Source organism: Oncorhynchus tshawytscha, linkage group LG14, assembly GCF_018296145.1.
Source record: "Oncorhynchus tshawytscha isolate Ot180627B linkage group LG14, Otsh_v2.0, whole genome shotgun sequence".
Classification (NCBI taxonomy): Eukaryota; Metazoa; Chordata; class Actinopteri; order Salmoniformes; family Salmonidae; genus Oncorhynchus; species Oncorhynchus tshawytscha.
This window is the reverse complement of record NC_056442.1, coordinates 62,130,634-62,144,547: the sequence shown is the minus strand read 5'-3', so window position 1 is coordinate 62,144,547 and position 13,914 is coordinate 62,130,634. Positions and strand designations below refer to the sequence as shown.

The 13,914-nt window shown below is 41.5% G+C and overlaps 1 protein-coding gene across 1 annotated transcript in view; it reads left to right on the top strand.

The window, feature by feature from the left end:
- LOC112267339 (contactin-5-like) overlaps positions 1-13,914 on the top strand; it is a 271,228-nt gene that overhangs the window by 240,131 nt on the left and 17,183 nt on the right. The window contains exon 7 of the mRNA XM_042296592.1: positions 6,687-6,782. Within this exon, the coding sequence (XP_042152526.1) occupies positions 6,687-6,782 (96 nt within the window). The remainder of the gene's footprint in view (positions 1-6,686; positions 6,783-13,914) is intronic.

The window sequence follows — 13,914 nt, the reverse complement described above, 5'->3', positions numbered from 1 at the left end:
TGACAGACGCTCAACACCTGACAGACCCTCAACACTCAACACCTGACAGACACTCAACCCTCAACACCTGACAGGCACTCAACACTCAACTCCTGACAGACACTCAACACCTGACAGACACTCAACAGACACTCAACACCTGACAGACACTCAACCCTCACCACCTGACAGACACTCAACCCTCAACACCTGACAGGCACTCAACACTCAACTCCTGACAGACACTCAACACCTGACAGACACTCAACCCTCAACACCTGACAGGCACTCAACACTCAACTCCTGACAGACACTCAACACCTGACAGACACTCAACAGACACTCAACACCTGACAGACACTCAACCCTCACCATCTGACAGACACTCAACCCTCAACACCTGACAGGCACTCAACACTCAACTCCTGACAGACACTCAACACCTGACAGACACTCAACACTCAACACCTGACAGACACTCAACTCCTGACAGACACTCACCACCTGACAGACACTCAACACCTGACAGACACTCAACACCTGACAGACACTCAACACCTGACAGACACTCAACACTCAACACCTGACAGACACTCAACACCTGACAGACACTCAACACCTAACAACACAGGCATTCAGTGCCACCATCTACAACTACTCTAAATTGCATACCAAATGGTACGCTATCCCCTACATAGTGCAGTACGTATGACCAGAGCACAGTTGTGCTCTATGTTGGGAATAGGGTGCCATTTGGGATTATCTTCTAAATGAACTATCTTCTAAATTAAAAGGGCATACCGTCATACCGCTCAGGAAGGAGACATGTTCTGTCTCCTAGAGATGAACGTACTTTGGTGTGAAAAGTGCAAATCAATCCCAGAACAACAGCAAATGACCTTGTGAAGATGCTGGAGGAAACAGGTACAAAAGTATCTATATCCACAGTAAAACGAGTCCTATATCGACATAACCTGAAAGGCCACTCAGCAAGGAAAAAGCCACAGCTCCAAAACCGCCATAAAAAGCCAGACTGTGGTTTGCAACTACACATGGGGACAAAGAGTGTACGTTTTGGAGAAATATCCTCTGGTCTGATGAAACAAACATATAATATTTTGGCCATAATGACCATTGTTATATTTGGTGGAAAAAGGGGGAGGCTTGCAAGCCGAAGAACACCATCCCAACCATGAAGCACGAGGGTGGCAGCATCATGTTGTGGGGGTTCTCTGCTGCAGGAGGGACTGGTGCACTTCACAAAATAGATGGCTTCATGAGGTAGGAAAATGATGTTTATATATTGAAGCAACATCTCAAGACATCAGTCAGGAAGTTAAAGCTTGGTCGCAAATGGGTCTTCCAAATGGACAATGACCCCAAGCATACTTCCAAAGTTGTGGCAAAATGGCTAAAAAATGACAAAGTCAAGGTATTGGCCATCACAAAGCCCTGACCTCAATACCATAGTAAATTTGTGAAAAAGTGTGTGCGAGCAATTGAATTGAAAATACCCTGTGCGAGCAAGGAGGCCTACAAACCTGACTCAGTTACACTAGCTCTGTCAGAAGGAATGGGCCAAAATGTACCCAACTTATTGTGGGAAGCTTGTGTAAGGCTTCCCGGAATGTTTGACCCAAGTTAAACAATTTACTGGCAATGCAACCAAATACTAATTGAGTGTATGTAAACTTCTGACCCACTGGGAATGTGATGAAAGAAATAAAAGCTGAAATAAATCATTATCTCTACTATTATTCTGACATTTCTTATATTGAAGTGGTGATCCTAACTGACCTAAAACAGGGCATTTTTACTAGGATTAAATGTCAGGAATTGTGAAAAACTGAGATTAAATGTAGTTGGCTAAAGTGTATGTAAACTTCCGACTTCAACTGTATGTCATGGATCAACCGGTTATATTACAGTTCTGTTATGGGTCAACCAGTTATATTACAGTTCTGTTATGGATCAACCGGTTATATTACAGTTATGTTATAGATCAACCAGTTATATTACAGTTCTGTTATGGGTCAACCAGTTATATTACAGTTATGTTATGGATCAACCAGTTATATTACAGTTCTGTTATGGATCAACCGGTTATATTACAGTTATGTTATAGATCAACCAGTTATATTACAGTACTGTTATGGGTCAACCAGTTATATTACAGTTATGTTATGGATCAACCAGTTATATTACAGTTCTGTTATGGATCAACCGGTTATATTACAGTTATGTTATAGATCAACCAGTTATATTACAGTACTGTTATGGGTCAACCAGTTATATTACAGTTATGTTATGGATCAACCAGTTATATTACAGTTCTGTTATGGATCAACCAGTTATATTAGAGTTCTGTTATGGATCAACCGGTTATATTACAGTTCTGTTATGGATCAACCAGTTATATTACAGTTCTGTTATGGGTCAAGCAGTTATATTACGGTTCTGTCATGGGTCAACCAGTTGACATCTTTCCATTGGCTATGCTTCCCACACGCTTAGAAAAGTAGTGCTTCCCACACTCTGGTCCAAAGTAGTGCTCTGTATGGGGAATCGTGTACCATTGGGTCCTGGTCCAAAGTAGTGCTCTATATAGGGAATAAGGTACCATTTTGGACACACTGACTGCACTCTTAGAAAAAAGGGTTCCAAAAGGGTTGTTTGGCTGTCCCCATAGGATAACCCATGTAGAACCCTCTGTGTAAATGGTTCTACATGGAACTGAAAAAGTTTATATTTCAAATCAAATCAAATCAAATTTGATTGATATTTGGAACCAAAAAGGATTCTTCAAAGGGTTTTCCTATGGGGACTGTCTGGTAACTGTGTGTACATTATAGTCTGGTAACTGTGTGTACAGAATAGTCTGGTAACTGTGTGTACAGAATAGTCTGGTAACTGTGTGTACAGAATAGTCTGGTAACTGTGTGTACATTATAGTCTGGTAACTGTGTGTACATTATAGTCTGGTAACTGTATGTACATTATAGTCTGGTAACTGTGTGTACATTATAGTCTGGTAACTGTGTGTACAGAATAGTCTGGTAACTGTGTGTACATTATAGTCTGGTAACCGTGTGTGCATTATAGTCTGGTAACTGTATGTACATTATAGTCTGGTAACTGTGTGTACAGAATAGTCTGGTAACTGTGTGTACATTATAGTCTGGTAACCGTGTGTGCATTATAGTCTGGTAACTGTGTGTACATTATAGTCTGGTAACTGTGTGTACATTATAGTCTGGTAACTGTGTGTACATTATAGTCTGGTAACTGTGTGTACATTATAGTCTGGTAACTGTGTGTACATTATAGTCTGGTAACTGTGTGTACATTATAGTCTGGTAACTGTGTGTACAGAATAGTCTGGTAACTGTGTGTACATTATAGTCTTGTAACTGTGTGTACATTATAGTCTGGTAACTGTGTGTACATTATAGTCTGGTAACTGTGTTTACATTATAGTCTGGTAACTGTGTGTACAGAATAGTCTGGTAACTGTGTGTACAGAATAGTCTGGTAACTGTATGTACATTATAGTCTGGTAACTGTGTGTACAGAATAGTCTGGTAACTGTGTGTACAGAATAGTCTGGTAACTGTATGTACATTATAGTCTGGTAACTGTGTGTACATTATAGTCTGGTAACTGTGTGTACATTATAGTCTGGTAACTGTGTGTGCATTATAGTCTGGTAACTGTGTGTACATTATAGTCTGGTAACTGTGTGTACATTATAGTCTGGTAACTGTGTGTACAGAATAGTCTGGTAACTGTATGTACATTATAGTCTGGTAACTGTGTGTACAGAATAGTCTGGTAACTGTGTGTACATTATAGTCTGGTAACTGTGTGTACAGAATAGTCTGGTAACTGTGTGTACAGAATAGTATTGTAACTGTGTGTACAGAATAGTCTGGTAACTGTGTGTACAGAATAGTCTGGTAACTGTGTGTACATTATAGTCTGGTAACTGTGTGTACAGAATAGTCTGGTAACTGTGTGTACATTATAGTCTGGTAACTGTGTGTACAGAATAGTCTGGTAACTGTGTGTACATTATAGTCTGGTAACTGTGTGTACAGAATAGTCTGGTAACTGTGTGTACAGAATTGTCTGGTAACTGTATGTACATTATAGTCTGGTAACTGTGTGTACAGAATAGTCTGGTAACTGTGTGTACAGAATTGTCTGGTAACTGTATGTACATTATAGTCTGGTAACTGTGTGTACAGAATAGTCTGGTAACTGTGTGTACATTATAGTCTGGTAACTGTGTGTACATTATAGTCTGGTAACTGTGTGTACATTATAGTCTGGTAACTGTGTGTACATTATAGTCTGGTAACTGTGTGTACAGAATAGTCTGGTAACTGTGTGTACAGAATAGCCTGGTAACTGTGTGTACAGAATAGTATTGTAACTGGGTGTACAGAATAGTCTGGTAACTGTGTTTACATTATAGTCTGGTAACTGTGTGTACATTATAGTCTGGTAACTGTGTGTACATTATAGTCTGGTAACTGTGTGTACAGAATAGTCTGGTAACTTTGTGTACAGAATAGTCTGGTAACTGTGTGTACATTATAGCCTGGTAACTGTGTGTACAGAATAGTCTGGTAACTGTATGTACATTATAGTCTGGTAACTGTGTGTACAGAATAGTCTGGTAACTGTGTGTACATTATAGCCTGGTAACTGTGTGTACAGAATAGTCTGGTAACTGTGTGTACAGAATAGTCTGGTAACTGTGTGTACAGAATAGTCTGGTAACTGTGTGTACAGAATAGTCTGGTAACTGTGTGTACAGAATAGTCTGGTAACTGTGTGTACATTATAGTCTGGTAACTGTGTGTACAGAATAGTCTGGTAACTGTGTGTACAGAATTGTCTGGTAACTGTATGTACATTATAGTCTGGTAACTGTGTGTACAGAATAGTCTGGTAACTGTGTGTACATTATAGTCTGGTAACTGTGTGTACATTATAGTCTGGTAACTGTGTGTACATTATAGTCTGGTAACTGTGTGTACAGAATAGTCTGGTAACTTTGTGTACAGAATAGTCTGGTAACTGTGTGTACAGAATAGTCTGGTAACTGTGTGTACAGAATAGCCTGGTAACTGTGTGTACAGAATAGTATTGTAACTGGGTGTACAGAATAGTCGGGTAACTGTGTTTACATTATAGTCTGGTACCTGTGTTTACATTATAGTCTGGTAACTGTGTGTGCATTATAGTCTGGTAACTGTGTGTACATTATAGTCTGGTAACTGTGTTTACATTATAGTCTGGTAACTGTGTGTACAGAATAGTCTGGTAACTGTATGTACATTATAGCCTGGTAACTGTGTGTACAGAATAGTCTGGTAACTGTATGTACATTATAGTCTGGTAACTGTGTGTACAGAATAGTCTGGTAACTGTATGTACATTATAGCCTGGTAACTGTGTGTACAGAATAGTCTGGTAACTGTGTGTACAGAATAGTCTGGTAACTGTGTGTACATTATAGTCTGGTAACTGTGTGTACATTATAGTCTGGTAACTGTGTGTACATTATAGTCTGGTAACTGTGTTTACATTATAGTCTGGTAACTGTGTGTACAGAATAGTCTGGTAACTGTGTGTACAGAATAGTCTGGTAACTGTATGTACATTATAGTCTGGTAACTATGTGTACAGAATAGTCTGGTAACTGTGTGTACATTATAGTCTGGTAACTGTGTGTACAGAATAGTCTGGTAACTGTGTGTACATTATAGTCTGGTAACTGTGTGTACAGAATAGTCTGGTAACTGTGTGTACAGAATAGTATTGTAACTGTGTGTACAGAATAGTCTGGTAACTGTGTGTACAGAATAGTCTGGTAACTGTGTGTACAGAATAGTCTGGTAACTGTGTGTACAGAATAGTCTGGTAACTGGGTGTACAGAATAGTCGGGTAACTGTGTTTACATTATAGTCTGGTAACTGTGTTTACATTATAGTCTGGTAACTGTGTGTACAGAATAGTATTGTAACTGTGTGTACAGAATAGTCTGGTAACTGTGTGTACATTATAGTCTGGTAACTGTGTGTACATTATAGTCTGGTAACTGTGTTTACATTATAGTCTGGTAACTGTGTGTACAGAATAGTCTGGTAACTGTGTGTACAGAATAGTCTGGTAACTGTATGTACATTATAGTCTGGTAACTATGTGTACAGAATAGTCTGGTAACTGTGTGTACATTATAGTCTGGTAACTGTGTGTACAGAATAGTCTGGTAACTGTGTGTACATTATAGTCTGGTAACTGTGTGTACAGAATAGTATTGTAACTGTGTGTACAGAATAGTCTGGTAACTGTGTGTACAGAATAGTCTGGTAACTGTGTGTACAGAATAGTCTGGTAACTGTGTGTACAGAATAGTATTGTAACTGGGTGTACAGAATAGTCGGGTAACTGTGTTTACATTATAGTCTGGTAACTGTGTTTACATTATAGTCTGGTAACTGTGTGTACAGAATAGTATTGTAACTGTGTGTACAGAATAGTCTGGTAACTGTGTGTACATTATAGTCTGGTAACTGTGTGTACATTATAGTCTGGTAACTGTGTGTACATTATAGTCTGGTAACTGTGTGTACATTATAGTCTGGTAACTGTGTGTACATTATAGTCTGGCAACTGTAAATGCTGTATGTTGCAGATCTGGGGTCCTTCAGTGGGAGGACGAGAGGAGGCGTGTCTGTAAGGGAAGGACAAGGAGTGGTGCTCATGTGTACTCCACCCCCTCATTCACCAGGTAAGACCCTGACCCCTAACCCCTAACTCTTCTCATGTATACTCCACCCCCCATTCACCAAGTAAGACCCTGACCACTGACCCCTAACCCCTAACCCTTCTCATGTATACTCCACCCCTCATTCACCAGGTAAGACCCTGACCCCTGACCCCTAACCCTGCTCATGTATATTCCACCCCCTCATTCACCAGATGAGACCCTGACCCCTGACCCCTAACCCCTAACCCTGCTCATGTATACTCCACCCCCTCATTCACCAGATGAGACCCTGACCCCTGACCCCTAACCCCTAACCCTGCTCATGTATACTTCACCCCCTCATTCACCAGGTATGATTATTTAGCCTCAGCATCCCAAACAGGCAGATAATGCATGTGTATTGTTACAAAATATCTTCATCATCACATAATGCTTTAATCAGCCATATATACCAATGTAGGATCTTCATTTGAGCCAGTTTGGTACAATAGGAAAATAATCCTGCAGAAACAGGAAAGGTGAATGATCATGTGGATTATAATTAATCCACATCTTTTTAAGGGTTGATGCATTTTTTATTAGGGAAAATCAGGTCAAAAAGAGGAAATTATTAACTTTAGAAGCCTTTTTGAAACTCAAATACACTACAAGTTTGCATTTCCTGCTTTACATTAAATTCTCAGCAACAAAATAGAGATCAAATTAAGATCTTTCATCTGTTTATGGACAGCCAGGTCACTCCCTATTCCTCTCCACTCCTTTTCCTCTCCCTCTTCCTCTCCCTCTCCTACTCCCTCTCCTGTTCCTCTCCTCTCATTTTCCTCTTCTCTTCCTCTCATCTCCCTCTTCCTCTCCGCTCCCTCAACCTCTCCCTCTCCTCTCCTCTCCTCTCCTCTCCTCTCCTCTCCTCTCCTCTCCTCTCCTCTCCTCTCCTCTCCTCTCCTCTCCTCTCCTCTCCTCTCCTCTCCTCTCCTCTCCTCTCCTCTCCTCTCCTCTCCGTCTTGCTCTCCTCTCCCTCTCCTCTCCTTTCCACATCTTCCTCTTCCTCTCTTCTCCTCTCACTCTTCCTCTTTCTCTGCTCTCCTGTCCTCTTCCTCTTCCTCTTCCTCTGCTCTCCTCTCCCTCTTCCTCTTCCTCTGCTCTCCTCTCCGTCTTGCTCTCCTCTCCCTCTCCTCTCCTTTCCACATCTTCCTCTTCCTCTCTTCTCCTCTCACTCTTCCTCTTTCTCTGCTCTCCTGTCCTCTTCCTCTTCCTCTTCCTCTGCTCTCCTCTCCCTCTTCCTCTTCCTCTCCTTTCCTCTCCTCTTATTCTCCCTCTTCCTCTCTTCTCCTCCTCTCCTCTTCCTCTTCGGCTTCCTCTTCGGCTTCCTCTTCCTCTCCTATCATTCTTCATCTCCCTCTTCCTCTCCTCTCCCTCTTCTCTTCCTCTTTTCTCCTCTATTTTCCTCTTCTCTTCATCTCCTCTCTTCTCCCTCTTCCTCACCTTAAAAAAAGCCATATTATAACATGTTAGTTCGTATGCCTTGACACTGTGATATATAGGCCTAAGGCCACTACAATAAGAAGACACAGTGGCAGAATAAATTCAACCACACCTTTGTTTCATCACAAAACCGGAGAGCAACATCTGTCCGGTGGAGTCCACAAAGCATATTGTATGTAACAAACAGTTACATGACCTACAGCATGGTCAAGTGGAGTGGAGTCCACAAAGCATATTGTATGTAACAAACAGTTACATGACCTACAGCATGGTCAAGTGGAGTGGAGTCCACAAAGCATATTGTATGTAACAAACAGTTACATGACCTACAGCATGGTCAAGTGGAGTGGAGTCCACAAAGCATATTGTATGTAACAAACAGTTACATGACCTACAGCATGGTCAAGTGGAGTGGAGTCCACAAAGCATATTGTATGTAACAAACAGTTACATGACCTACAGCATGGTCAAGTGGAGTGGAGTCCACAAAGCATATTGTATGTAACAAACAGTTACATGACCTACAGCATGGTCAAGTGGAGTGGAGTCCACAAAGCATATTGTATGTAACAAACAGTTACATGACCTACAGCATGGTCAAGTGGAGTGGAGTCCACAAAGCATATTGTATGTAACAAACAGTTACATGACCTACAGCATGGTCAAGTGGAGTGGAGTCCACAAAGCATATTGTATGTAACAAACAGTTACATGACCTACAGGTCAAGCAAGTTAATGTTTCCATTTTTTTTAACTAAACAACTATTGATTTAGAAGTGCAAGTCAAAAAGAAAACATCAAATCACTTATGCTTAGTTTAATAGAGTGACAACTTAAATATACCAAAAATTATTTAGTCCAATCAAATGATGTGGCTGTCCAAGGGACTGTCTGTGTGCAAGTAGAAAATAACATGTTGACACCGTACTTATAGAGAAATTCCAAATCCATCCTCCTAACTTTCATGACGGTCTATGACTGTCATACACTTTTAGTGTTAGTTTTAACAAGTAATATCTAACAGATTACACAACATATACAAAATACACACAAATATAAGTAGGAATGAATTAACACTATATACAGTGGCAAGAAAAGTATGTTAGCCCTTTGGAATTACCTGGATTTCTGCATAAATTGCTCATAAAATTTGATCTGATATTCATCTAAGTCAAAACAATAGACAAACACAGTGTGCTTAAACTAATGACACACAAAGTATTATATTTTTCTTGTCTATATTGAATACATCATTTAAACATTCAGTGTAGGCTGAAAAAAGTATGTGAACCCCTAGGCTAACGACTTCTCCAAAAGAGATCTCAGAAGACCTCAGATTTAGAATGGATGACTTGCATAAAGATGGAAAGGCTTACAAAAGTATATCTAAATGCCATGATGTCCATCAGTCCACAGTAAGACAAATGGTCTATACAGTGAGGAAAAAAATGATTTGAACCCCTGCTGATTTTTGCCCACTGACAAAGAAATGATCCGTCTATAATTGTAATGGTAGGTTTATTTGAACAGTGAGAGACAGAACAACAACAACAAAATCCAGATAAACGCATGTCAAAATTGTATACATTTATTTGCATTTCAATGAGGGAAATAAGTATTTGACCCCCTCTCAATCAAAGATTTCTGGCTCCCAGGTGTCTTTTATACAGGTAACGAGCTGAGATTAGGAGCACACTCTTAAAGGGAGTTCTTCTAATCTCAGCTTGTTACCATGTATAAAAGACACCAGTCCACAGAAGCAATCAATCAATCTGATTCCAAACTCTCCACCATGGCAAAGACATAAGAGCTCTCCAAGGATGTCAGGGACAAGATCGTAGACCTACACAAGGCTGGAATGGGCTACAAGACCATCGCCAAGCAGCTTGGTGAGAAGGTGACAACAGTTGGTGCAATTATTCGCAAATGGAAGAAACACAAAGTAACTGTCAATCTCCCTCAGCCTGGGGCTCCATGCAAGATCTCACCTCGTGGAGTTGCAATGATCATGAGAACGGTGAGGAATCAGCCCGTAACTACACGGGAGGATCTTGTCAATGATCTCAAGGCAGCTGGGACCATAGTCATCAAGAAAACAATTGGTAACACACTACGCCGTGAAGGACTGAAATCCTGCAGCGCCCGCAAGGTCCCCCTGCTCAAGAAAGCACAGATACATGCCCGTCTGAAGTTTGCCAATGAACATCTGAATGATTCAGAGGACAACTGGGTGAAAGTGTTGTGGTCAGATGAGACCAAAAGGGAGCTCTTTGACATCAACTCAACTCGCCGTGTTTGGAGGAGGAGGAATGCTGCTTAAGACCCCAGAAAACCATCCCCATCGCCAAACATGGAGGTGGATACATTATGCTTTGGGTGTATTTTTCTGCTAAGGGGACAGGACAACTTCACCGCATCAAAGGGACAATGGACGGGGCCATGTACCGTCAAATCAAGGCATTGATAATGGGTCGTGGATGGGTATTCCAGCATGACAATGACTCAAAACACACAGCCAAAAACAGTATATACATATGAGATGAGTAATGCCAGATATGTAAACATTATTACAGGGACTAGTGTTCCATTCCTTAAAGTGGACAATGCTACCTTATATAATGTTACTTACCCTACATTATTCATCTCATAAGCATACGTATATACTGTACTCTATATCATCGACTGCATCCTTATGTAATACATGTATCATTAGCCACTTTAACTATGCCACTTTGTTTACATACTCATCTCATATGTATATACTGTACTCGATACCATCTACTGTATCTTGCCTATGCTGCTCTGTACCATCACTCATTCATATATCCTTATGTACATATTATTTATCCCCTTACACTGTGTATAAGACAGTAGTTTTGGAATTGTTAGTTAGATTACTTGTTGGTTATTACTGCACTGTCGGAACTAGAAGCACAAGCATTTCGCAACACTCGCATTAACATCTGCTAACCATGTGTATGTGACAAATACAATTTGATTTGATTTGACAAATAAAATTTGATTTGATTTGATTCATGGCTCTGAGTGTTCAGCAGGACTTCTCTTCATGGCTCTGAGTGTTCAGCAGGACTTCTCTTCATGGCTCTGAGTGTTCAGCAGGATTTCTCCTTCATGGCTCTGAGTGTTCAGCAGGACCTCTCCTTCATGGCTCTGAGTGTTCAGCAGGACTTCTCCTTCATGGCTCTGAGTGTTCAGTAGAAGTTCTCCTTTATTGTTCAACTTTGAGTGTTAAGCAGGACTTCGCCTTCATGGCTCTGAGTGTTCAGCAGAACCTCTCCTTCATGGCTCTGAGTGTTCAGCAGGACTTCTCCTACATGGCTCTGAGTGTTCAGCAGGACTTCTCCTACATGGCTCTGAGTGTTCAGCAGGACTTCTCCTACATGGCTCTGAGTGTTCAGCAGGACTTCTCCTACATGGCTCTGAGTGTTCAGCAGGACTTCTCCTTGATGGAACTGATTGTTCAGCAGGTGTCATATGTTTTCCACTTCAGTTTGTTGTCCAATGTATGTATATATATATATATATATATATATGTGTATATATGTGTATATGTGTGTATATGTATATATGTGTGTATATGTATATATATGTGTATATGTGTATATGTATATATATGTGTATATGTATATATATATGCTCTTTTCAAAGGTAGTGTACTACTGTATATAGGGAATATGGTGCCATTTGGAACACAGAACAGGAGTATACAAATGGAGTATTATTGTTGGAAGGGCAAACAGGCATGAGTGCTTCTACATCTGCATTGCTTGCTGTTGGGGTTTTCAGCCTGTGTTTCAGCTGTTTGTGGTTTTAGGCTGGGTTTCTGCTGTTTGGGGTTTTAGGCTGGGTTTCTGCTGTTTAGGGTTTTAGGCTGGGTTTCTGCTGTTTAGGTTTTAGGCTGGGTTTCTGCTGTTTTGGTTTTAGGCTGGGTTTCTGCTGTTTGGGGTTTTAGGCTGGGTTTCTGCTGTTTGTTTAGGTTTTAGGCTGGGTTTCTGCTGTTTTGGTTTTAGGCTGGGTTTCTGCTGTTTGGGGTTTTAGGCTGGGTTTCTGCTGTTTGGGGTTTTAGGCTGGGTTTCTGCTGTTTAGGGTTTTAGGCTGGGTTTCTGCTGTTTAGGGTTTTAGGTTTCTGCTGTTTGGGTTTTTTCTGTTTGGGGTTTTAGGCTGGGTTTCTGCTGGTTTTAGGCTGGGTTTCTGCTGTTTGGGGTTTTAGGCTGGGTTTCTGCTGTTTAGGGTTTTAGGCTGGGTTTCTGCTGTTTGGGGTTTTAGGCTGGGTTTCTGCTGTTTTTGTTTGGGGTTTTAGGCTGGGTTTCTGCTGTTTGGGGTTTTAGGCTGGGTTTCTGCTGTTTGGGGTTTTAGGCTGGGTTTCTGCTGTTTGGGGTTTTAGGCTGGGTTTCTGCTGTTTAGGGTTTTAGGCTGGGTTTCTGCTGTTTGGGGTTTTAGGCTGGGTTTCTGCTGTTTAGGGTTTTTTGGGGTTTTTGGGGCTGGGTTTCTGCTGTTTGGGGTTTTAGGCTGGGTTTCTGCTGTTTAGGCTGGGTTTTAGGCTGGGTTTCTGCTGTTTGGGGTTTTAGGCTGGGTTTCTGCTGTTTGGGGTTTTAGGCTGGGTTTCTGCTTTTTGGGGTTTTAGGCTGGGTTTCTGCTGTTTGGGGTTTTAGGCTGGGTTTCTGCTGTTTGGGGTTTTAGGCTGTTTTGGGGTTTTAGGCTGGTGTTTCTGCTGTTTGGGGTTTTAGGCTGGGTTTCTGCTGTTTGGGGTTTTAGGCTGGGTTTTCTGTTTGGGGTTTTAGGCTGTTTTGCTGTTTGGGGTTTTAGGCTGGGTTTCTGCTGTTTGCTGGGTTTTAGGCTGGGTTTCTGCTGTTTGGGGTTTTAGGCTGGGTTTCTGCTGTTTGGGGTTTTAGGCTGGGTTTCTGCTGTTTGGGTTTTAGGCTGGGTTTCTGCTGTTTTTGGGTTTTAGGCTGGGTTTCTGCTGTTTAGGTTTTAGGCTGGGTTTCTGCTGTTTGGGGTTTTAGGCTGTTTGTTTCTGCTGTTTGGGGTTTTAGGCTGGGTTTCTGCTGTTTGGGGTTTTAGGCTGGGTTTCTGCTGTTTGGGGTTTTAGGCTGGTTTCTGCTGTTTGGGGTTTTAGGCTGGGTTTCTGCTGTTTGGGGTTTTAGGCTGGGTTTCTGCTGTTTGGGGTTTTAGGCTGGGTGTTTCTGCTGTTTGTGGTTTTAGGCTGGGTTTCTGCTGTTTAGGCTGGGGGTTTTAGGCTGGGTTTCTGCTGTTTGGGGTTTTAGGCTGGGTTTCTGCTGTTTGGGGTTTTAGGCTGGGTTTCTGCTGTTTGGGGTTTTAGGCTGGGTTTCTGCTGTTTAGGTTTTAGGCTGGTTTCTGCTGTTTGGGGTTTTAGGCTGGGTTTCTGCTGTTTGGGGTTTTAGGCTGGGTTTCTGCTGTTTGGGGTTTTAGGCTGGGTTTCTGCTGTTTGTGGTTTTAGGCTGGGTTTCTGCTGTTTGGGGTTTTAGGCTGGGTTTCTGCTGTGCTGTTGGTTTTAGGCTGGGTTTCTACTGTTTGGGTTTTAGGCTGGGTTTCTAGGCTGTTTGCTGGGTTTTAGGCTGGGTTTCTGCTGTTTGGGGTTTTAGGCTGGGTTTCTGCTGTTTAGGTTTTAGGCTGGGTTTCTGCTGTTTGC